The sequence below is a fragment of the Pholcus phalangioides genome, unplaced genomic scaffold, assembly GCF_987345545.1.
Source record: "Pholcus phalangioides strain wild (caught in Gottingen) unplaced genomic scaffold, Ppha-v1.0 ptg000003l_1, whole genome shotgun sequence".
NCBI classification, from domain to species: Eukaryota; Metazoa; Arthropoda; class Arachnida; order Araneae; family Pholcidae; genus Pholcus; species Pholcus phalangioides.
Window position 1 is genome coordinate 27119245 of NW_028301596.1, and position 27389 is coordinate 27146633.

The 27389-nt window shown below is 37.6% G+C and overlaps 1 protein-coding gene across 1 annotated transcript in view; it reads left to right on the forward strand.

Moving 5' to 3' along the window:
* Positions 1–7291: 7291 nt before the first annotated feature.
* Positions 7292–27389, forward strand: part of LOC149088348 (coenzyme Q-binding protein COQ10 homolog B, mitochondrial) — a 77913-nt gene continuing 57815 nt past the window's right edge. Inside the window, exons 1-2 of the mRNA XM_089247358.1 lie at positions 7292–7365; positions 13504–13645. Of these exons, the coding sequence (XP_089103484.1) occupies positions 13515–13645 (131 nt within the window). The 5' untranslated portion in view covers positions 7292–7365; positions 13504–13514. The remainder of the gene's footprint in view (positions 7366–13503; positions 13646–27389) is intronic.

Sequence of the window (27389 nt, forward strand, 5' to 3'; positions counted from 1 at the left end):
CATGGTAACCAATATGGCGACTGCCTGCGCAACTCATGAAAGACATAAATCAAAATTAAAGAAACGTAGAAATGAATTGTTTTTTTTTCTTTTTGATGGGTGCTAGATATTTCGAAAATTTTCTTGAAGCTCAAGTTATGGATTTGCCTGCTTTTGCTTCAAAAAATGCTTGATTAAAGCTGCGGAATTTCTTCAGTGTAATTTATGGGCCCATACATATTAATTCTCATTTTTGTGCTTGAGAAGATATAAATCAATGTTATTGCATGAATATCTAACTCAAAAGTAGGTCCGGCTAATTATTTTATATTTAATTTCCTGTGCTTCATATTTCTAAGCGAACTCAATTTTTCGAAAATCGAGAATTCAGTTCAATTTTTAAAATTATTGATGACACGGAAAACCCTACTAAATTTCCACATTTCTACGGTAAATTCGGCAATTTTAACATTGATGCAATTTTAACACAGAAACAAACTTTACGTCAGGTTGCACTACACGTACACGCACATTCCCGCATGTACCGGTTCGTTGGGGGGTTCCGCGGGGGGGGGGGGGTGCATGTGTGATGTAGCAGTAGTAGGTAGGGCCTCCAAAAAATGGCTCGGGGATCCATGATGTTCTTAAGTCAGCCACCTCGTTGGGCAATTTGCCTGTTGTGGCGTTGTATTTGTATTTGTATTTCCATGGGAAAAACATGCTGTGCTTGTCCCTCCAAGTGATACTGATACTGATGATCATAGGCGTACGCAGAATTTTCTCGAGGGGGGATTTGAAATTTGTTTACCCTCTGAGGGAGTTTTACCTTTTTTCCTGTAAAATAACACTATAATCTTGACTCGGGGAGGGGAGGGGGTGGTTAGAACCCCCCCCCCCTTTGAGTACGCCAATGCTGATGATGATTATGATATCTATTCCAAAAGCCTCATTATCGTGATGTAATTTCTAAGCTGGAAAGATAATTTTAATCGTTGATTTGAAGAATAAAAAGTCAAGTTGACTTCGTTGAAAATATTTGAAAACTCGGGACATTTCTGCGAAAAAGTCGGGACAGCAAAAAAACAGAAAAAAACCGGGACTGTCCCGAGAAATACGGGATGTATGGTCACCCGGCTTATTGCTATTCTATCTCTCAAAAAATTGTCAAATGTTGAAAAATTGCAAATTATGGTTAAAATTGATGGGAAAGAAATGCTGATGGGTATGTACGAAGAAGGACTACAATAAATTGCAGTAAATAAAAATGTATTTCACGAAATAAATGTTATGTTAATGATATTTTTTTTTAAATGTCTTGTTTTTGTTATGTAAAAAAGAAACACGTCACAAATATACGACATGAACGTTTATGTTTACAATCATAATTAATCGTACCGTGATTTGTAAGAAATTAAAACTATCTTCCTCAACGTTTTCAGTCAAGTTTCAGTGAGTCAAGTGAGTTTATTTGAAAATACGGGACATTTTGAAAAACAAATTCGGGACAGTGAAAATAAAAGATAAATAGCAAAATATAGGCCTTTTTAGCAAACGTTTTGTGGTGACCTTATGCATATGACACATATGTCACGCATTTCTCGGGACATTCCAGGGACATTTTCACTTTATTTTGGCTGTCCCGACTTTTTTGCAAGAATGCCGTGGTTTGTCGCGAATGTTCTACATTGAAGAATCTACAAAGCGTACTTTTAGATGGTTATAGTTTTATACTTTATTAAAATCAACTATTGAAATTATATTTCGACGCATAAATTATATCACTATAATTACAACTATGAATAAGAATATTCACCTCACATACGTCATGGCTTTTTTACTTTCTTGATAAAGTGATCCTCAAATATGTTCAAGAGATTCTGTATGATCTGTCCAGGGAATTTGTTAATGCTAATAAACATCCATGCCCGAGAGAATCAGGGTTCGAACCAACACTTCCACAGTGAAACGCTAGCTCCCAAACTACTCCACTGCAAGACGGCAAATACTAAACGTTGATTTAATTGTTTGCCCCTTCAAACGTTTTATTTCGTTATTTTACAATGTACTTCGTGGAATCCAGTTTTGTTCACTGCAATTCTCTCAGAGTAATGCTTTGTTTCCTGCCATTGGTGTTTTTTAGTGATCTCTGCAAAAGTTGGCAACTTTGTTTACATTCGGCGGCATTATGGCGATGATTGGCGATGTTCCGTATTTTACCCGTATTTGAAATCCTGAGTTCCGGTATTTTTCTCGAAGAAATTTGGTCAGCCTAAATGTGCAATAAAACTTAGTGACACGGTTTTTACAATCTACCAAAATTACGTGAATTCTTTGGATACCAATGAAATCATTTACCTCAGCTTTGGGAGCTTACGTCAGTGGTGAAATAATTGACGTTATGTGTCTCATCAGGCCCCTAGCCAGAAATTTCATTCCAAGGCCAAGGGAGGATCACTTTCATTTCGTGGGGAGGGACCAAAGTCATAGAAAACTGGTTCCAAAATTTTTTACGTCGTGGGGTACTTTTCAGAATTGTTATCATTGAGCACTAATTTTGACAGCATTTACAGGTTTGTGCCATGTATAAAATACAGTAATTATGATAAATCTGGTGATTATGCATAATCGCCGGTTATTATGCACAATAATTTCATCCGTTTTGATCAGTGATTATCCATAGTAATCGATATAAATCCGGCGATTATGCGTAATTACAGATTTATGCCATTTTGTTTACAGTAACATATTCCACGAAAAACGTCCGAAAGCGATAAAATGTAGTTGTCCGTATCAGATTTGAAATTCCAAAAAGAAATTACCCGGTTAAATTCAGTTGTGATTTATTTTGACGAATGAATTTTAATTTGACGAAAATGTGACATTTTATATCGTCCATCCACAGATCCCTTGTCAAGAAAGCCAAAGGAAAAGTTTACAGAAAAAAAATTAAGAAAAATTATATTAAATTGTAATCATATAAATTGAATATTTTATACCACCCCTATAAACAGATCCCTTTTCCAGAGAGCCAGACGTTTCCCGGAAAAATCGAAGAAAACTGTTTGAAAATTTAATTTGACGACACCGTCCCTCAAGGGATTCCATCTCAAGAGAGCTAAAGGAAAATGTTTGAAATTGAAAACTGTGCGAAAGTTTAATTTGACGACACCGCCCTTCAAGGGATCCCTTCTCAAGAGAGCGAAACAGAAATGTTTCCGGGAAAAAATGACGAAAATTCTGTGAAATTTTAATTCGATGAAATTGTAATATTTTATACCGCCCCTTCCTTTTTCACGAGAGAGAAAGGGGAAACGTTTCCGGGAAAAAATGACGAAAATTCTGTGAAATTTTAATTCCACGTAATTGTAATATTTTATACCGCCCCTCAACAGATCCTTTTTCACGAGAGTGAAAGGGAAACGTTTCCGGGGGAAAATGACGAAAATTCTGCGAAATTTTAATTCCACGAAATTGTAACATTTTATACCGCCCCTGAACAGATCCTTTTTCACGAGAGCGAAAGGGAAACGTTTCCGGGAAAAAATGGCGAAAATTCTGTGAAATTTTAATGCGACGAAATTGTAATATTTTATACCTCCCCTCAACAGATCCTTTTTCACGAGAGCGAAAGGGGAAACGTTTCCGGGAAAAAATGACGAAAATTCTGTGAAATTTTAATTCCACGAAATTGTAATATTTTATACCGCCCCTCAACAGATCCTTTTTCACGAGAGCGAAACGGAAACGTTTCCGGGGGAAAATGACGAAAATTCTGTGAAACTTTAATGCGACGAAATTGTAATATTTTATACCTCCCCTCAACAGATCCTTTTTCACGAGAGCGAAAGGGGAAACGTTTCCGGGAAAAAATGACGAAAATTCTGTGAAATTTTAATTCCACGAAATTGTAATATTTTATACCGCCCCTCAACAGATCCTTTTTCACGAGAGCGAAACGGAAACGTTTCCGGGGGAAAATGACGAAAATTCTGTGAAATTTTAATGCGACGAAATTGTAATATTTTATACCTCCCCTCAACAGATCCTTTTTCACGAGAGTGAAAGGGAAACGTTTCCGGGGGAAAATGACGAAAATTCTGTGAAACTTTAATGCGATGAAATTGTAACATTCTATACCGCCCCTGAACAGATCCTTTTTCACGAGAGCGAAAGGGAAACGTTTCCGGGAAAAACTGGCGAAAATTCTGTGAAATTTTAATGCGACGAAATTGTAATATTTTATACCTCCCCTCAACAGATCCTTTTTCACGAGAGTGAAAGGGAAACGTTTCCGGGGGAAAATGACGAAAATTCTGTGAAACTTTAATGCGATGAAATTGTAACATTCTATACCGCCCCTGAACAGATCCTTTTTCACGAGAGCGAAAGGGGAAATGTTTCCGGGAAAAAATGGCGAAAATTCTGTGAAATTTTAATGCGACGAAATTGTAATATTTTATACCTCCCCTCAACAGATCCTTTTTCACGAGAGCGAAAGGGGAAACGTTTCCGGGAAAAAATGACGAAAATTCTGTGAAATTTTAATTCCACGAAATTGTAATATTTTATACCGCCCCTCAACAGATCCTTTTTCACGAGAGCGAAACGGAAACGTTTCCGGGGGAAAATGACGAAAATTCTGTGAAACTTTAATGCGATGAAATTGTAACATTCTATACCGCCCCTGAACAGATCCTTTTTCACGAGAGCGAAAGGGGAAACGTTTCCGGGAAAAAATGGCGAAAATTCTGTGAAATTTTAATGCGACGAAATTGTAATATTTTATAACTCCCCTCAACAGATCCTTTTTCACGAGAGTGAAAGGGAAACGTTTCCGGGGGAAAATGACGAAAATTCTGTGAAACTTTAATGCGATGAAATTGTAACATTCTATACCGCCCCTGAACAGATCCTTTTTCACGAGAGCGAAAGGGGAAACGTTTCCGGGAAAAAATGGCGAAAATTCTGTGAAATTTTAATGCGACGAAATTGTAATATTTTATAACTCCCCTCAACAGATCCTTTTTCACGAGAGTGAAAGGGAAACGTTTCCGGGGGAAAATGACGAAAATTCTGTGAAACTTTAATGCGATGAAATTGTAACATTCTATACCGCCCCTGAACAGATCCTTTTTCACGAGAGCGAAAGGGGAAACGTTTCCGGGAAAAAATGGCGAAAATTCTGTGAAATTTTAATGCGACGAAATTGTAATATTTTATACCTCCCCTGAACAGATCCTTTTTCACGAGAGCGAAAGGGGAAACGTTTCCGGGAAAAAATGACGAAAATTCTGTGAAATTTTAATTCCACGAAATTGTAATATTTTATACCGCCCCTCAACAGATCCTTTTTCACGAGAGCGAAACGGAAACGTTTCCGGGGGAAAATGACGAAAATTCTGTGAAACTTTAATGCGATGAAATTGTAACATTCTATACCGCCCCTGAACAGATCCTTTTTCACGAGAGCGAAAGGGGAAACGTTTCCGGGAAAAAATGGCGAAAATTCTGTGAAATTTTAATGCGACGAAATTGTAATATTTTATAACTCCCCTCAACAGATCCTTTTTCACGAGAGTGAAAGGGAAACGTTTCCGGGGGAAAATGACGAAAATTCTGTGAAACTTTAATGCGATGAAATTGTAACATTCTATACCGCCCCTGAACAGATCCTTTTTCACGAGAGCGAAAGGGGAAACGTTTCCGGGAAAAAATGGCGAAAATTCTGTGAAATTTTAATGCGACGAAATTGTAATATTTTATAACTCCCCTCAACAGATCCTTTTTCACGAGAGTGAAAGGGAAACGTTTCCGGGGGAAAATGACGAAAATTCTGTGAAACTTTAATGCGATGAAATTGTAACATTCTATACCGCCCCTGAACAGATCCTTTTTCACGAGAGCGAAAGGGGAAACGTTTCCGGGAAAAAATGGCGAAAATTCTGTGAAATTTTAATGCGACGAAATTGTAATATTTTATACCTCCCCTCAACAGATCCTTTTTCACGAGAGCGAAAGGGGAAACGTTTCCGGGAAAAAATGACGAAAATTCTGTGAAATTTTAATTCCACGAAATTGTAATATTTTATACCGCCCCTCAACAGATCCTTTTTCACGAGAGCGAAACGGAAACGTTTCAGGGAAAAAATGACGAAAATTCTGTGAAATTTTAATTCGACGAAATTGTAATATTTTATACCTCCCCTCAACAGATCCTTTTTCACGAGAGCGAAACGGAAACGTTTCCGGGAAAAAATGACGAAAATTCTGCGAAATTTTAATTTTATGTAATATTTTATACCGCCCCTAAAGAGATTTGTTGGAAGAAGATATTTCATACTTTGCCTGGATTATGTTTAGGCATTCTATAGAATGACTAGTCATTCTATAGAATGCCTAGGCAAAGTATAGAATAAAACCGGTATTTCATACTTTGCCTGAAACGACCAGGCATTGTATAGAATGCCTAGGCATTCTATAGAATGCCTGGATTTCATACTTTGCCGGTAACATATACAAACTCAAACTTCGACGAAAACAAATTTGTGTCGAGGTTTCTTTCTTTACTTATAGCTCAGTGGTTCCAGGATATCGCCATGGATGCATAAAGCCCTGAATAATATTCAAGTCAAGTCAAGCCAAAGCTGCATTAAGAGTTAGCTGCATCAAGCGGCTTTGAGTCAAGCCCTTGTAAAAAGTCAAGCAGCTTTTGGTACAGAAGGACGTAAAACAAGTCGAAGTCAAGTCAAGCAGCTTCGTATTGCATTATTTACTTTTTACTTGGGATGCAAGGGGAAAATTATTTTTGAGGGAAATTTTCTCTTGTTATCGCTGCATTGAAACGGTATTTAACAAGCCCAACCAAGGTATTCTTTTCTGAGTAAGTGTTAAAATGTTTGTGTTTATTTTATTCTTGATCTATCCGTGGGCGGAGATACGGGGGGCAATGCGTCAAAGGTGCAATCGACTGATCCTCGATATATGAATTGACATCATCGTGCCCTCAGACTTCCAAGTCTATCCCGCCTATGGATCTATCTCATTTTCTGTTGGGGATAAAGTGAAAAAGATGAAGGAAGTGTTTTTCTGGAAATATCGAAGGCCGCAAATCAGGGTTGGCAGGTTTTTGACGAACTGTTAAGGAGTCATTCAAGTATTACGTCAGCATCGAGGAGGGGATTTCGAATTTGCTGACTTTTGATGACGGGGGGGAGGTGGTTTGAAAGTTGCTTACGTCATCAACCACTCTTTTTGAAGATATGAAATATTCTAAGCTGCTGACAAGGGGGGGGGGGGTCAAAAATTGCTAAAAATATGCCTACGTAATACTTGAATGGCCCCAAAGTCAAAACCCTCTGTCAAAAACCTCAAATATTGCTTTTCCAGGTAAAAAGTCCTATGGGAAATACATACTGCTGTACTATTTTTACAACAGATAAGTGTTTAAAAAAAGGTTATTACATCATATATGTAATGGTGATTTCTGTTATTATTAAATTATCTAGATAACCACTGAGATACTCTTATTGTGCATAACATTGAAATATATCTAGCGATCAGAATACTAAACTGTAGGACTAAAATGCCATTTAATTTGACAATGCTAGCTTGTATGTGATGCTTAAGAAACTCTTGTAACTTATTCTTAAGGCCTGTTTACACCCCGTAAGTGATTAAGTTGGTAACTAAATTTTAAGTTACCGATTGTTCTCGAAAGTGTCCACACGTAAGTCATCAAGTAGACGCTCATTGGATAATTTTTATGGAAGCCAAGAGCAACTAGCGCATGCGCTCTTCAGTCTACTGAAATCCACGGAGGGAGGGAGACGCAACGCCGCAGAATAATAAGTAATAATTTTTTATTTATCTGGCATTCTTAGAAAGGTTTTTTTTTAAAGCTCATAGTTTTCGTAACAATGGATGAAGATGATCCAATAGAACTCACGAATACTGTGATCAGAGCCATATTACACGAAATATTTTTGAACAGCTGTCGTATGGTCCGCCACTTGGCGATTATTTGGCGCCACACATGTCTGATGGCCCGACGAAGAGTCGCCAAGGCCGTCAGACACTACGGACGCCGAAAAAAAAACAGCGTGCAAAACATAATAGAAACCACCAAGCATAAAAATAGAAAAAAATATCAGTTAAAAAAAATTACACCTGGCCCATTTTTTTAATAATAAAAAGATCGGGGCATAAGGAATTCCGGGCATAAATATTCTATGTATTAAAACTAAAACCCGGACCTTTTTTTTTAAATAAACGGATCCGGGCATGAAAAATTCTGTATGTTCATTTTAAATAATAAACCGATAAAATAGAAGGCATGGCAATGGATGAATAACTAATAAATACAACGAAATATGGTATGGTAAAATGGTATGAAACAACCTGAGCAGTAGATAATCCGTAATGACGTAAGCTACAGAAGGGAGGAATAATAATGAGAGAGAGAGACGCGCTGGAAATGGAACAACGGCTGCTTAGAATTTTTGAAAAAACGCTGTGAACAAAAGAAAAATCCTGTTTGGTGAAGCCAGCGCCATCTAGTATCACCCAACGAAACTGGAAAAGTGTTAAAAAATACGGCAACCCAGAGAAGCATTATGACGCTCTTGGCGACTTATCGCGAGAAAAAAAGTGACCATACTGCATCTGTTCCATTATTTTAAGAATATAAATTTATTCACTCGCTTACTCAAGAGGGAAAAAAGAAAAGAGTACACAACATATAATAAACTTATGTAAATCATTGAGAAGTGTAATATAAGATTTCTCTATTTCTCCTCTAACATGTAAGTATCGATTATACACTGAAGAGCCAAAAAACATAAGGGTGGAGATCTCTTCTGAACACCACGTTGCAAGGCATCCTAGATCTGTTCCATAATGTTCATGTCTGGGGATTTTGGTGGCCAGCGGAAGTGTCTAAAGTCAGAAGAGTGTTCCTGGAGCCACTTTATAGCAATTCTGGACGTGTGGGGTGTCGCATTGTCCTGCTGAAATTGTCCAAGTCCGTCGGAATGCACAATGGACATGAATGGGTGCAGGTGATCAGACAGGATGCTTACGTACCTGTCAGAGTCGTATCTAGACGTATCAGGGGTCCCATATCACACTAACTGCACACGCCCCATGCCATCACAGAGCCTCCACCAGCTTGAACAGTCCCCTGTTGACATTTAGGGTCCATGGATTCATGAGGTTGTCTCCATACCCGTACACGTCCATCAGCTCGAAGCAATTGGAACCGAGACTCATCAGACCAGGCAACATGTTTCCAGTCCTCAACAGTCCAATGTCGGTGTTGTCGGGCCCAGGCAAGGCGTAAAGCTTTGTGTCATATTCGGCATATGTTAGAAGCTAGGGACTTTTCTTTACTCACAGACCATAGACCACTAACATATGCCTTCAAGCAAAAATTAGACAAGGCTTCCCCTCGTCAATGCAGGCAATTAGATTTTATTGCCCAATTCACTACTGACATACACTATATAAAAGGTAGCGAAAACATACCCGCAGATGCACTTTCCCGCATAACATCAATTTCAATGCCCAATCCTATTGACTATAACGAAATTTCAAAAGCACAAGAACGCGACCAAACTTTAACTGATCTTTTACAAAATCCACAAGGATTACAGCTCAAAAAAGTGACTTTGCCAGACTCAAATACTTGACTATTTTATGATCTCTCCACTGGCACAGCTAGACCATACATACCAGAACAGTTTCGTAAGCAGGTTTTCGAGACCATAATATTTCCCATCCAGGAATTAAAGCTACAACTAAATTGATTCGGACTCGCTTCATTTGGTCTTCATTAAATAAAGATTGTAATAACTGTTCCAGACAATGTATACCTTGTCAAAAGTCCAAAATAACACGACATACGAAAACCCCATTAGGTTTGTTTTTTGACCAAACTGAGCGATTTGATCACATCCATCTTGATATCATTGGTCCTCTTCCTCCTTCTGGTGGCAATGCCTATTGTCTAACTATGATCGACAGGTTCACACGTTGGCCGGAGGCGGTCCCGATTCCAGACATCAGCGCCGAGACTGTAGCTCGCACATTCTACTAAACATGGATATCTCGCTTTGGGGTGCCATCCAAGATTACAACAGATCAAGGCCGTCAATTCGAGAGCTCCCTCTTCCTAGCACTGGCAAGAGTACTAGGAATTCAACGAATACTGTCCTCACCATATTACCCGCAAGCAAATGGTCTCGTAGAGGAGCTACACAGACCACTCAAAGCTGCCATCAAAGCATATAACACAGAACACGGTGTACTGCTTTGCCCACTATATTACTCGGTTTCCGTAGCGTCTTCAAAGAAGATCTGAAAGCTACCACTGCGGAATTGGTATACGGCACTAGTCTCAGACTTCCCGGAGAAATATTCGATCCCATTCCGAGGGAAACATCATCAAAAGAACTTATTGAGACTATCAAAGAACATTTTACAAAATTACGGCCGCGACCAACATCTTGTCATGCACCACAAAGTATTTTCGTCCACCCTCATTTGAAAGACTGCTCACACGTATTCATTCGGCACGATGGAGTGCGAAAGCCGTTTCAAGCTCCATATGACGGACCATTTCAAGTGATTCAACGACGTGAAAAGACATTCTACATCGATGTCCGTGGAAAAAAAAGAACAGTTTCTCTGGACAGACTGAAACCCGCCTTCCTGACTTCAGACGTGAACGATTCCAGTCCGTCACCAACAAGAATTATCTTACCTACGCCTCCCGTTCCTCAGACAAGAAAAACACGTTCCGGACGAACTGTCCATTTCCCGGACCGTTTCGAACCGTAAGTTTGTTACTGGGGGGGGGGTGGTGTGCGGCGGCTCACCGAAGACTGTGGCCAACGGTCGCCAAGTGCGGGGCCTGCCCGAGAGAATTTTTTGTGATTAGACAGACCTGAAGATAACGCTGATTCAACATGTTCTGTTCTCGATGATACAATAAAAGTGGATAGTAACATCCAATACAGCCATAATTTGAAATTTGCAGAAAAAAATTTCATTCAAATTTTTGATTTGGAAGAAAGATGGCAGCACTTGAACACATAACAAGTGCAACACTTACATGAATTACCTTTTCATTTTTTTGAAACCAATCATGACCATGGTCTAGACAAAGTAATTTCAATTATTGCTCATCTGGAACCATTTTTCATTGAACACTAAACATGCTGGTGAATGATGTAAACAAAATCGCATATCAAGAGAATGAATAATAAGAAACTTGGAAACAAAACGAGAGACTGAAAATTTGCTAAAGATGCTTAAGAATAAAATACACATGGAGTAATCACAAATCATGAAAAAATAGATAATGAAAACAGATATGTACTCAGATTGAATTTTTTGTGAAAATAGAATCATATCTGATAGTTTAATCATTATTCTACAGTTTTTATTTCTATAGTTTAAGTTAAAAATAATTTGTCTCATCGTTTTTAATCACTATATTAAAATTTCTGAGAATTTCGAATAAATATTCTAAGTATGACTCAGGAAAAGAAGTTATCTCAAAGTATGTTGAATCAAACTGAGATGATGACCAATAGCAAACTTAAAAAGAAACACTTATTATTTTAAATATGAAATGGGCAAATTCTGGTAAAAGAAGCAAGATCAAACTTTTAAAAATGTTTGAAACTGAAGAGAATAAGAGCACAAGTTAAACTTGCATCAGCTGCAGAAACAAGAAAAATAATTACTTTTCTATGAGTTTTTAAGTATCTCCGTATTGATTTTTTTTAAATTAGTGATTACCAGTTCTACAAGCTAATTTTAAAAACACTCATTTTCGAATTATTTGTAAAATCTGTAATACCATATGTTAGACATTTGTTGATATTGTAGAGAATGTATAAATATCAAGACATCTCCCAAAATTTTTTGATTTAAAAATGAAAAAAAAAAAAATATTATTTCTTTTCTATGTATTTTGTACCTTGTGGGGGGGGGGGGGCATCCCCTTCTTCGGAGCTGAGATAACACTGCTTTTTGAAGTGAAAAGTCATCCTGCGTACACTACTGCATATATGTACTTAAAAAAACTTTGTATTTTATTTACTGCCAAAATTTTAAAGTGCTACAAAACTGATGAATGCTGCTACGAAAATAATTTTTCCTGTTACAAAAATAAAATGTCCATTTTCCACCCCTGTATTTTTTATTATGTCATGATGATGTTGTCTAAGCAGGGTATTCTCCCCCATCCTACTTTTTCTAAATTTTTGAGTGGGAGCCCTGCGAATGAGAAAAAATCACAGAAAAGTCACAGATTTATGCTTCTGGTGTCTACCAAAGGAAGCAGATGTCCAAGCATCTAGTTGCCAGTGTGGTGACCAGATGCTTGGTCACCAGGGGCTAGCGTACATTTTGACGTCTCCCTTGTAATGTGGAGAGGTTTCAGAATGAAATTTGTGCGCGCCCCCTTAGATCTAGTGCCCGGGCGGGGCACGAGACCTGCTTGCTCCCCCTAGTTGTGGCCCTGTTCCCATCTACTGTTTCTTAAAAAAATAGTCCCAAACTTTTCCTACAGTGTGAAACTGAGCACCACACACAGATTGTGATCGGAAGCAGAGGCATGCATGGAATAGAGACATATCGAGGCATAAGAGACATGCAGATATTTAGGGCACTAAATTCTGGCATTTGATGTGATCCGGAGCTTTCAACTCCGGAACAACCCGAACATGACAGGCGCTAAACTCCAATTTCTTCAGGGCTGTGTGAACAGTACGATATTTCGTCCTTCAGTTTGTGCATTCCATGCTGGCTCAGTACAGGTGAGCATCTGCTTCGCCTATGGTCTTCAACATTTCCAGTTTCTTGAAAATGGGACACCAATCGAAAGATTGTTGCCTTATTGGGCATAAAAACATTTGGGAATTCATTTTTGAATGCCTCAATTACGGCTTCAAACGAATGAGTTGAAAAATATTGTTTTATTGTAAAAATTTTTTGCTTCTGGCAAAAAAACATCTTGATCATACAACAAGCAAAGAGCCACTGAGAGTATCAGTAAGCATGGAAAAGTAAAATAAAAAAAATTACTTTCTATCTTGAATGGTATAGTACTACTGTCTATGGGAAAACTTTTAATTTACAATCATTAGAATTTGATAAATTAATTTTTTATAACGGGTTGCATGATTCTTGGATCACCCTATATATATATATATATACACACACACAGGGTGATCCAAAAGTCTCACATAAATATAATATAAATAGAAATATTTTCCTTTTTAATTTTTTTAAATTCTATATATATATAATGAGAATATTCTTTAAAAAATCATTGCTGAGAATTTTACACATCTCTAAGCCAACACATCTCTTTTTTTATTTTGATGCTTTAGTGCCTCCACATCTGTCGCATTTATTTGCTTCATTTGTCAACACTTACATGCTAATGTATCTCTTACAGCTTGATGGAAATTTAAAAAATGCACTGTTATATATTTAATTCCATACTTATTACAGGAAGTGTTGGAATGTTAGCAAAAGCTAAAAAAAGTATTTTTCAAAACTTTATTGTAATACAAAGTCCATGTAGAAGAAAGCATTCACAAATTAACGAATTCAGTGCAAAGCACAAAGAGTATGCAGAGAAGAGACTTTTAGGGTATGCCATCATAAAATATTTTATACCTGTATTTATTACTATTTTTTCAACTATTTACTTGACTGTTTTTAAATATAGTTAATCAAGCAGACACTAGTCAGTAAATAGTTACAGTCAACGCTTGATTCCCTGAAGATCCGATTATCCGATTTATGAACAGGTTCTTTTTTCTAACTGGTCTTCTGTCCTAAACAAAGCTAATGTTAAAATACGCTCTATTTTATGAACTCTCATTTCTATTGACACTCTATTTTACGAACTTTGTTTTTTCTCTGCTATCTTATTTCCAGTTATTTATTCTTCCAGCCATCTCTGAATTCATTGAAGTAAAAAGCAAACTTTGTAGCCTCGTAGGGTTGGAACTACTATATTTATTTTCAAAAAGGGACTATAAATTTACATCGGGGGGAAAATCCGGCTTAGAACAAAACATACACCACGTGGGCGACATCACAACAACTTCCTCGTTCTCCACTACTCTCGAACACGACTGCCACGAGAGCGAATCTCGGGCGCGCTACCTATATTAACGGATACAGTCTACCTTGACCGTCACAACTTTAATTTGGACATTCTATGAGTCTAAAGATAAAATGAAGGAAAAGAGGGATTGTTCACACCAAAAATTTTCACGACCAACATGCAGGTCTTTTGTGAACTTGTGCAAGGAAGAGGATTCGATTGTTGGCGGGTGTAACAACTTCCAGTTTAGTTTTTACCCACGGTTGCAAAATGATGTCTTGCTTCACATTTTTCTCTTGAAAAAGGATTGTTACCTAACAATGCAAGTTGCAAAGAAAATAGAATGTTTTTGAGTGGATGGCAAGAAATGATGTGTATGAGAAGTCTTAAAAATGTCTCTGTGTCTGTACCTAAATTATGTTGTTTAGTTATTTATTAAAACTTTCTGATTGTCATTATCTTTTATAATGGTACTGAACTCCTGGTCATACAGATAGGTGCCCAAACTGGTGCCACCTGCTATGATTTCGAACAGCAAACTTCTCCAGCTCATCACTATAAAGCCTCTGTTTTGGAGAAACAATCCGAACTTGTGGTTCATCCAACTTCAAGCACCATTCTTGATTGCAGCGATAACTGCCACTACTTTACCAAACACCAACTCTGGCCATATCGCTATATTGCAATTTACTGCCATTAGTGAGATGGGCTGGAAGCGAAGGTGCTGTCTATTGGTGGTCGCCATCGTTTTTCCGCAGCAGTGGTGGCAGCGATTTCATGTTTACCACTGATTGTAAACAAATTTTTTCGTGACTGATTTTTTTTCTCGCCATAAATTTTTGTCATATGTGCTCTTGAAACATTTTTTTACTCTTATAATCGCTAGCTAGTTGAGTTATTTTGTAAACGTATGAGGATGCAACATTTTTTATGTATTTTGTGGACTTTTTTTTTTAGAATAATATTCAGTATATAATTAGTAAAAATATTTTTCTTGTCCGAGCTCATCGACCCCACACTTGAAATCTTTCCAAGGGCCCACGCTTTTGGATACTTGAAGGAAGGAGTGTCTGGGGGCCCCAGCTGCATAGAACTGGGTCTCATATTAATGGGAACGGAAAAAAAAAACACAAAAAAATCATTTTAAATTAAGGTGGGCGGCGCCCCACCCAAGGGCCCTGCTGAATACTATTCTTAATATTGAGTGTCATGTAAAGATTAATTTGTTAAAAGATTTTTTTATTATACATTTTATTGCTTTCAAATGGCGTTGTTGAAACAATGAATTGCAAATTCTTTTTGGAGCTACTAAATTTTAAATTATTGACAATTTATAATTAAAAGATAACTGCCTTGCAGCTTATTTTAGTTCTGTATTTTAAGCTGTGCCTCAGTCTTAAAAAATATCAGAACATGATTTTCTATGAATGAGCACTTACCTGTTAGTGCAAGCAATAATATTTTAAACAAATTAAAGTATTAAGCAACTTTAATATAATGTTTTGACTCTTTCAAACAAGGTGTCAAAAGCCTGAAACAACAAAAAACAAGCTGATGAAAAGATGTTTGACAAAAAAAAGACAGTGCAGTTGTTTTATTTTGAAAAGGGATGAGGGTTAACAAAAATATTGTTAATTTCGCTGCTTCAGTTTATAAATATCTGCTCCGAATCCTATATTGCTCCAAAGCTGCTCCGAATTCTCAATTTGCTGCTCCAAAACTGCTCCGAAATGGACTTTGTCACTTCCCACCCCTGTAGTAGTAGAAATTATGGATACAGGCAGATTATGATAACAAATCTTGCCAAGGAACTGATAATTTCTGATTCGGTGCTCAACTCTATCAACATAGCTTCTCGTTGATCCTCAATTGCAAGCCAGAAGGAAAGGACCGATGTGTGCACTGCTGTTTCCAAAACCGTTCACATGGCACCAATCTCGATGTCTACCATCTTGCCAATGATCTTGATCTATGTGCACCAGTTTTCTTCTCATCCAGGGTAGACGAAATATCATGAAATAGATTTTGTAATTCCAATAACAATTTACTGAGGAAAGAGCAGGGAATTAGACTACTTCTGATTAACTTGGCCTGCTCTGAAGCGGCTACTTTGAAATTAGAAAAAAACGCCAACAGAATGAACGTGGACATAGTACTGGCCCAAGAGCCTTGGGTCTGGTCCATAGCGCAAGGTCCAGAACTCAAGGGGATCCCCCCCCCCCCATCGATGATGAAGCAATTTCAATATAGATGTATGTATATTTTTAAAATATTGAAGATGTTTTACCAATGTATGCGTTTCATACTTAGCTTCAAACAAGTAACTTCACCTGATAACTCATTTGACCGTATACTTCATTTCAGGTAGTTATTGTTGGAACCATGAATATCAAATACTGATATAAAATAAACACAAATGACAGAACTAGCACACATAATTTGTCATACAAAAACATTTTATTTCAAACATATGTCCATAGAGGGATATCATAATCACAATTTATTTGTTGAATGCTTATTAGAAATTACTATTTCATGAACAAAAATTCTTCAGGGATTCATTTTTATCTGCATCTTCAATATAACATAGTCTTTAGTTGTCTAAGTATACATAAACTGTGCACAATAGCACTTTGTCGACATTGAGGCGACTTGACACAATTTTATGACAGTAGGAACCAAAATGCATCAACATTGTTTTGCAAGGGAGGCCTGACATTGAACACAGATGCACTTGTTCATGTCTAGATGTATTTACCTAGGGCTTGACAAATCCCAGGAGCCAAGTCGCCATGGCACAAAAAAAAATTTACATTGGCACCTAAAATTTTTTATGCATGATCACAAATGTTTTGGAATTTATGTCTGTGCATCTTCTAACATTGGGAAGGTCATCAAGTGCCGGAAAAGTCGAATAATGCTTTTATTTTGCAGTAATTCTCTTAAAAATGCTTGGCTGCCAAGAAATTTTAGTAACGCCTAAAATGTTTTTTTAATTTTTCAAGTCCTGTTTCTACCCTAAAATTTTGGTCGCGGACACATGAAGCAAAAACTGTTTGGCAGGCAGCTTATTTTGTTTTTTCACTCTACTTTTAGCTTCACTCTAAAACATCCTTAGCAATCTCTTGTGGATCGGGGAACCCTCATTTATATTAACAGAGATTTTGCAGTGTCATATGACATCACGGTAGTTAAAAGGTATGATATTATTTGTTGTCAAGGATATTGATTGTTTTATTATTTCCATTCACAAAATTTGCTCATTGGTGAATATAATTATAATTTTTTCAAAGAGTTATCATAGTTTTTCAGTTAGCAAAAACTCTCAAGGGTTTTTTTTTTTAATGTCCTCCCTTTCATTTATATAAAGTTAAACCTTGTTATAGCACCAGCCTCTCTTAGCGCCACAAATTTTCAGTGAATTGATATTCCATACATGGACTATAATGTGAAACACCCATTTTAGTGTGAACGTGTTATAATACCAACTATTAATTGGATTTATACAAAGTCTGTGTCATTTTGCGAGAATTCCCACATTTCCTTTCTCATCATTTCGCTTTTTTTATATAGGAGTTGAAGATTTATCTTTTCATTCCATTGTTATTATCGGTCTATATAACAGTCTGAGCAAATGATTTAAAGAATAGAGATTGGTGTGTGGTCAAAAGGTTTTGACAGTGCCCATTTATATAAAGAGGCAACCTATGCAAAGAAATGGATTTGTTGATAAGGGAAAGTGTACCACAAAAGCATACTGCACCTGTTTGTTCAAGGTTGCCAAGACAAGTTTTTCAACAGTGCATGTTTTTACTCATACTGGTCAAGTTTGGAGCAGTACAAAAATTCATCTCTTTAAATTTCCCCCCTTTGTTTATTTTGTTTTTGCACATATAAAATATGCCGCTAAATTTATGCAGAATTGAAATAATTTGAGAGGTAAGACAGTATATTTCTGTTATATAAGTGATATTGAGAAATATTCAAGTGATTGTAGTGTTTACAATTTTATAAATTTTCTTAATTTAAAATTGAATGCATATGAAAAAGGTTGTTATTCATGCAGCAACATAAATTAGACACTGAGATATAACATTTCGTAATAAACATATGAAATTATGTAATACAGCCTCTCCGAAATGCTACTCTGTGATCCGATATAATGCCAAAATTCTTTGGGACAGATAGTGGCATTAAATTAGGGTTTGACTGTATTTGTTCCACTAGGGTTGTTGATACAAATGAAATAAGTAAAAATGTGGTGATATAATGTTGAAATATGTGTCATTAAATCATGCATGGAAATATTTTATTTTACATGAAAATAATGAAAACTATATTCCTTAAAGGCAAATATACAGAATTAAAATTACCTTTTTTTCGTGAAACCTTCACATAACATCGTAGCTAGATACAGCCAAGTTCCTAGGGAACAAAATTTTTTGAGTTAGGAAAGTCTCACAAATGTATACACAAATGCATCAGCTGTTTACTAACAACATGGTCAAAAAATAAATGCTGCGTAAAAATTTATAAATTTCATAAAGTCTCAAAATGTTCTATTTTAAACTTCTAAAATATTTGACATGGAAAAAAAAAAATTTTTGTCCAATCCAAGATAAAAATTCTGGAAGGTATGTGTGTTTAACCATAAACATAAAATCAAACAATCGTCAGCAAAAAATCATATTTGAACTCAGTGAGGCAGTAACACCAAATACTGAAGTAGTAATAAGTTTCAAACAGTAATCTGCTTCTCTCATGATGATGGCACATATACTTCAACACTAAAAACTGCGCCGAAAAATTCCAACTTTGTTTTTTAGTCCCATTGTATGAATTTCATTTTTTTATATATCGATAAAACATGATTCCTTTATAAATATGCTTCATCTCAGAGCGAGTTACAGGGTGCAATTTTTCAAGTTGCATATCATTTTTTTCTTCCAAAAATTTAACTTTCACTAAGTCTTACAATATTGTTTATTTGAACAGTTCAAGATTGATAATCAAATTAAGATTTTAATCCTTCAGTGCATGAAATTTACAGAAATTAATACTTAACATTATACTGCAAATTTACCACGCTTTATTTTAATTTTAACATTGCTTATCACAAAAAATAATTCAAATTTTTGTTAATTTTGTGCAATAATTTATTATCAATCAATTATAGCTTAGCAGTTTCTTTATGCATTGAAGGTGGGGATTAATCTAAAATACAAATTTGCAATTTTCTTATTTACTGCTGATTACATAGCATAGTCATCCAAGCACAATTTTTATTGTATCAATAATATTCAAATTATTTATTTACACGCTCAATTTATTTAGAGACAATTTTTCATTAAAAAATTTTAATTTAGCAAAACACAGAGAATGCAAAACTCTGATATTATAGTAATTACAGATTCATATTTCATTTGCTATGTAAATATTTTCAATACAATCCAAAATATACATGGGCTATTTGATATTTTTCAGTATTGATTGCGTGACATTATAGCCATTTATATTTCTAGATAACTCATTTACTAGGCAAAAAAATATTAAGAATATCTTTAAAAACTCTTGCTATATAGTTTGATAGCATTACAATAATTCTTACCTTAGTATAAATCATGCTAGCACTTCGTCGTGGCTTCATTCGCCAATGTCAACATACATGTACGTAGACCACTTGGAGAATATAACGATGAATAACTTCACAAAGACATCAACGATATAAAGGAAGTTTTATCATTCATTTCTGTTGAATAAAATTGCTTGATTCATAAAAAACAGCATATTTCACCGATAAATATTAAAGATATTAAACATATACACCGCTTGGCAGTCCTTAGATGCGGTCCTAAGTAACTACTAAAAAAAAGTCCTTAGCTTAGACATAGTATCAAAAAATCCAACTACTGGCCAACTAAGGACTAATCGGCGCTCAACTACTTTTTTTCGCCTAAGGACTGCAGAGATAGTTCACCCCCTGGTTGCTTCAAGCAAAGGCTTCAAAGCTTGCTTTGATGACAGATAAAATTGTCGAGTTGGCCATTCCATTTATCTGCTCAGCATCCAGTTGACCTGAGAACTTGGTCACCCAATCACTGAAGCAATTCTTGGCTCTGACCAAAGAATTGAGTGAGCTGAAGGTCGTTATTCACACTTCACAGAGACAGCCTAGACCTCATTTCAGTAATAACAAACGATATTCTTGCTCGTGATCTTTCAGCCAAGCCCAATACAAACAAGATTAAAATGGCTTATGCCTTCTACCATATCAGTTTTGGAGCTCGGGCTAAGAAATGTCAACAGCCCTGCTTGTTCAACACCTCAGTGGAAAACTAGCAAGCCAGTCTTCCATTGGCCAAGGCCATGGTTGCCAATACAGAGTCATTCTGGCCGATCTTTCTATTCTACCAATTGGACTTTTTGATCGACATGGGCATTGATGTGTCAGTTGTACCGCAAAACCGGTGGTGTTAAAAGAATTCCACCAGCTTGACTTGGTGTTAAAGGAACACCAATAATACAGGGAATTCTGGAAAGAATGCCCTGCCATCCTCTGACGTATTTAATTGTGCCTCTAAATACATCAAAAGTCAAGACAACAATCAGAAGTTTAATGATATCAGAAAAATTATGCGAAAGAGAAGCCAAAGTTTTCAGAAAAAATAATTCTGGTTGTCCTGATGGGAGCAAAGATGTCTTTACAACTTCCTGAAGCTGGAGGGAAATTTGAAGACTAGCTGAATGAGAAAACACAGCCAGCTCAGCAATGTCAAGCAAAGCTCGTATCTCCAGGCCCCATCCTTTCTTATAATTGACACCTGATCAAGGAAGAGCAACACAAACTCTACTAAAGACCAACAAAGTGATCAGCTCTTGAATACTCCATATGGCAAGTTTGACTATGTAACAGAGCACACAGAAGTATAGTACACCCATATTGGACTAGTATGAAAGATCCATCAAAGACAAAGAGCTAGAGTACTTTGGGCTCGTGGCCACCCCAGATACCACAACAACAGATTAGAGCCCAGAGAAGTGAAAATAAAATCCCACAGCAATGTAATTATGAATAGCCTGTTCAACTTCAGGACATTGAAAGGAACAACAACGGCGAGCCAAGTACAAACACAACATATAAGAGCTGCCCTTGAAAATCTTGGAAAGTGCAGTGGGAAATGCCTTTTTGGCATTTCAGTCATTTTCTTTTTGGCTGGTCAGTGTCATGCTGATACTGAACCGTTGAAGCATATTGAAGAGATACCTAATAAAAACACTATCTCCAGATACACAGTGCTTGACACATGTTTACCTTTGAATAATATGTGTGTGTCAAAAGGAGAATCGTGCCATAAGCTTATTGACTCCCCGAGGCCTCAACAACCGAGAAAGATAAAAAGTGAATTCTGGTGCTCGAAATTTATGTCTGCCAACCTGATTCACGCAACATTTCTATTGATAAATCGCAAATCCAGTAATACAGATGGCTTATTTATGAAGCAGTGAGAATGCAGTAGACGGTGATATCATGCTGACTTCAACAGCATCGTACGAGAAATATGAAGCATTTCAGTGGAAGTAGCTATAGTGGGAACTCTGCGCCAAAATTAACGTCTTGCGCCATCCTGCTCCAATATTGTAATTTCGTATTTTTCTACGCCAAATATCGAATTTTGCTTCAGTATGCCCGGAATTTCGGAAAGGACGCCAAAAATTTTTTGTTCCTGCTTGCCGCGAAACGATTCCTTCCAGGAAGAGCGTGTCTTATTGCACTTTACTTGAACTATTGCCTTATTTAAACTATCGGCCCCTGCATCGGGCTTTCCATCGCGAAATCCCGATTTTATCCGTGATAGTGCAACTGAAGATGGTTTGCAATGGTCTTTCAGCTCTAAAGCGCAAATGTGAGTCAGTTTTCGTTTTCAAAAAAAAGTCGCCACTGGAAGCAGCAGAAATTACTGTAGTCGATCGTCATTGCGTCATATCCCGATGTTTCCTGAAAAAATTTTTCATTCCGAGAGTAAAAAAAGACATGTCCGCCGATTGCTAATTTAGAAACTATGCTGAATAATAAGCGTTAAATCGCCGATGTTGCCGAATAACGAGTGTTAAATCGCCAATATCGCCAAATAACGAGTGTCAGATCGCCAATCTTGCCAAATAATGAGTGCTGAATCGCCAAACATCGTGTTGATTCTTCCGAAATTCTCTCCCATTTTGTAACAATATCTTTCAGAGTATAAAAAAATTGAAAACTTATGCAGTCGAATCCCGTTTTAACGAATACCAATATAGCGGAAATCTCATTTTAACGAACAAGCTTCTAATCCTCTAAATAAGTTTACATAGGAACAATGTAAAAAATCTGGAATTCCTTTATAACGAAATTTCGTTATAACGAAGTGATTTCTCCGGTCTCTTGGAGTTCGTTATAACAGGATTTGACTTTATAGAAAATTTTTGACCCATTTGCAGGGCGGCTGTTCCAGACAGCAAATAGTGCCCTCAGTAAGCAAAAATCATCTTAAATAGACTGGTGCAAAAATTTTTGAGGCAACCGCTCTTTCAAACAAGGTGTCAAAAGCCTGAAACAACAAAAAACAAGCTGATGAAAAGATGTTTGACAAAAAAAAGACAGTGCAGTTGTTTTATTTTGAAAAGGGATGAGGGTTAATAAAAATATTGTTAATTTCGCTGCTTCAGTTTATAAATATCTGCTCCGAATCCTATATTGCTCCAAAGCTGCTCCGAATTCTCAATTTGCTGCTCCAAAACTGCTCCGAAATGGACTTTGTCACTTCCCACCCCTGTAGTAGTAGAAATTATGGATACAGGCAGATTATGATAACAAATCTTGCCAAGGAACTGATAATTTCTGATTCGGTGCTCAACTCTATCAACATAGCTTCTCGTTGATCCTCAATTGCAAGCCAGAAGGAAAGGACCGATGTGTGCACTGCTGTTTCCAAAACCGTTCACATGGCACCAATCTCGATGTCTACCATCTTGCCAATGATCTTGATCTATGTGCACCAGTTTTCTTCTCATCCAGGGTAGACGAAATATCATGAAATAGATTGTGTAATTCCAATAACAATTTACTGAGGAAAGAGCAGGGAATTAGACTACTTCTGATTAACTTGGCCTGCTCTGAAGCGGCTACTTTGAAATTAGAAAAAAACGCCAACAGAATGAACGTGGACATAGTACTGGCCCAAGAGCCTTGGGTCTGGTCCATAGCGCAAGGTCCAGAACTCAAGGGTCTCCCTTTTACTTGATCGTGCTGGACATCATATAATGGGAAGGCTACAATCATAATCCGCAACAGAGCACCTCTTAGAGCAGTCCTGTCGGTTATGAATAACTCGGTGTTAGTGCAACTGCACGGAGTTTATCATGGTTAGTTCATACTCCTCTCTATACAATGGACATGAAAGGGGCTGTTCAAGTATTACGTAAGCAAATTTTTAGCCATTTTTGACCCCCCTCCTTGTCAGCAAAATTTCATCATCAGCTCTGCCCTTCTGAATCCAACTCATATTTTCATAAAGGGTGGTTGATCACGTAAGCATTATTCAAACCCTCTCTTCCCCCTTGTCATTAAAAGTCAGCAAATCGGAACCCCCCCCCCCCCCCCCATCGATGATGACGTAATACTTGAACGCCCCAAAGAAGCTATATCTAGGACAGTTGTTCTCAGCGTTTGTAAGCCCTCGCCCGGTAAATCTCTTTTGTGTAAATGAAAGGCCCAGTCATACACACAGCTAACAAGAGATTAATGAGGAAAGTTAAACTGTGAATCACTCTCATGGGCCAGTGTGACTAGTGTCAGGGCCCGGCGGTTGAGAAACACTGATCTAGGAGATCATGGTAAAGAATGGAAAGCACGGGATCATTATTGCCATGGACTGGAATGGACGCAGCTCGCTATGGGGGGGGGGGTAATGCCGATGATAACAGAAGAGGTGAAGGCATCCTAGACTTCCTTATGTCCAAAGACCTTTTCTTTTTAAGTGGTTGCAATAGAGCACCGACCTGTGGACACACTGGATCCTTCAGCTGGTCGAATCAATTTATATGCAATCATGTCTCTAGCAAATGCCATATAATGGTCTGTAGGAGAGGAGCCATCAGCAAGTTGTCACTCCTATATCCACAGGATAAGTAATTAATCTTTGTCAACTAAAACTCCCAGTTTCAAAACAAATCTCACAGCTTAAGCTTTTCAATTTTATTTGTATCCTCATAAGTATGACACTAGTCTTGATACGGCAGATTCGTGAGTGCTGAATGTATGATCAACTTCAGCATATTACAAACACTCTACATCAAGTAATAGGTCGTTGCTCCCTGGCAGCAACCTGTCAGATGCCAGATAAATCCAAAAGCACAGGGTGGACAACTGAATTGGAAGTGTCACAAAAGAAGCTTCGAGCTCTGAAAAGACTACAGTCAAACCTCGTTAATGAGTCAATCTTGGGAGAGCAAAAATATGACTTGATATGCGGAGTGACTGATTAAATGGAGTAAGCCATAGCTGTGCCATTTCCTGCCTGAAGATAACAGGGACCTCCAAAAAGTGATCCGGTAAGTGGAGTGACGTGTTAACCAGGTGACGCACTAACGAGGTTTGACTGTATATACACGAGCAAAAGATCAGTAGGACAAAATTTGCCTGCGCATGGCATTTAATAAATGTCAGGCTCAATACCATAAACACTTAAAACAAAACTGCCGTTTTACTTACTGCCTGGCTTACACTATGTGAAAAAAACAGCTTCTGTCTGAATTTGGTACCTTATATCACTTTTCTATGTCCCACAAAACAGTCACAGCTGACTTTGAGCCAGTTTGGTGGCAAGACAATTCTGCAGGTAGGGAAAAGACACCTTAATGACATTTACCCTAGATGTCGATCCTGATGACTATGGTCCTCCTTTTATGAGTTCTAGCCTGTACCTCGACACGAATCTGAATAAAAGATCAATATCTAAGGAAGAGATAAAAACAATTGTTGACAGCTTAATATGCGGAAAGCCTCTGGTCTAGACCGGGTGAACAATAGCATGGTCAAGGTAAATGTTTTCCAAATCATTTCAAGGAAGGAAATCATTTCCAGAAAGACTGCTTCTTTTATTGAAGGAAGGAAGACGTCCAGATGACCCAAAAGCTTACTGTCCACTCTCTTTACTCTCTAGATAGATTCAAGATAGAGTTCCTGGCAACAGTCACAAGTCTTCTAAATCTTCAAGCCATGTCCATTGGTCCCGGACGCCTTTGAGCAAAAAGCTATAGGCTGGACCTCGCATCCTGCAGAATATCTATAGGTCAATCCAGTACTTATAGAAAATGAATTACCTTTTGGGTTAGATACAATTGAAATGACTGACATTTTGGGTTCAAATAACGTTGGTCATTTCAGTTGTATCAAATACTTCTGGAATCTTTGAAGGATGATACACCTGATGAGAAAATTGTCTGATACTGTGTATTACATCGATGGCTCTAAAAATTTCTCCTTTTTCTTTCTTGAGCAGTATCGACCAATTCTGTGATGTTTGGTCAGAACATGATTACTCCAAAATCACATTTTTGAGATATAAGCATTTTCATTGTGATTTAAAAATCAAAAATAAAGCATACATACAAATGAAAATATCATACATCAGCATGTTGTTTAGGCGCACGCATGTATTGTGCATTTATCTCACTTCTAATTAGTTATAATTAGCAAGATTCACTTTTGAATCACAAAGCCATTTTTTGGAGATATCATGTTCTGACCAAACACCACAGAATTATCATCGCCATATCGGGATGTAGTCAGAGTTTCCCGATATTCTCCATCCACACATCCAAAATATAGAAATCAAAGACCATAATATCAAGCACTTCATTAAGACTACTGGTCCACCAGTCTTTCCCCGACCTTAACGGCTTTCCATAGAAAAGTTGATAGTCGCACGAAAAGAGTTTGAGTTTATTATGCAACAAGGACTTTGGCACCTTCTAAGAGCAGTTAGTCTAGTCCATTTCATCTAGTACTAACATTAGTACTAGATGAAAGTATTACATCTAGTACACTGGTGTAAGAAATTAAGAGAATTTGCAGACTTGGTCGATTACCTCTAGAACTACTGTACTGATTTTAATGAAATTTGATATGTACATACATTGATACAATACAAAACAAATAACCATTCAATAATTGCAATACACCCGCATGATCGTGCGTAACACTCATTGGAGTCGGAAGGTATGAAACAAAGAAATGGGTTAATAGGGTATGGTCCCCTCTTACAGATATACAGGTCTTGCAGCGTGATTTCATACTTGAAATAAGACAGTTTATAATTTCCTGTGGCAATTGGTCCCACTCGTTCAGCAACGCTGTTTTCATTCCCTGGATGGTTCCCGGAGGGGAGTTGCAATTGCCCTCCCCAGAGCGTCCCAGACATGCTCTATAGGGTTAAGGTCTGGAGATCTGGCTGGCCAATTCATCTGGCGAATATCCTCACTCTCTAGAAAATCGTCGAGCAGAAGAGCTCTATGTGACCTCGCGTTATCGTCCATTAAAATTAACGCAGGGCCAACTGCACTCCTGAAAATGCGAACATAGGGCTCCAAGACCTCATCCCTATACCTCATGCCAGTCACAGTGCCTCTTTCAAAGACGTGGAGAGGTGTGCTGCCATCCAACACGATGCCTGCCCAGACCATTAAACCACCTCCGCCATAATGGTCGATTTCGCGGACATTGGAGGGTAGGTAGTTGGTCCCTGGTTCTCTCCATATGAACGTACGGCGAGAATCGGTGCTTAGGCTGAACCAGGACTCATCAGTGAAGAGAACGGTCGCCCATTGATCCATACTCTGATCTCTGCTCTCTGCACCATGATAAACGTATTCTCCTGTCCGTAGAAGTGAGCGGGACGCAAACAGCAGGTCTTCTTGCAAACAACCCTCTCTCATGAAGTCTTTTGGAAACAGTCACCCTTGATACATGGGTTCCTGTGACTGCATACAAGTCACGAGAGAGCTGAGAAGCTGTAGCACTCCTGTTATGCCTCGCTATAATCGACAAATGGTGATCTTCTCTGGTCATTGTGGCTCTTGGACAACCTTGCCCAGGCTTTCTCTCGATGGATCCGGTATCCTGGAACTGTTTCCATAAGTTACACACGATGCTGGTCGTTAAATTGAACTCTCTACAAATCTGGACTTGAGATTAGCCTGCTTCTAGCCTCCCCACAATTCGCCACCTCATTTCATCATCTAAACG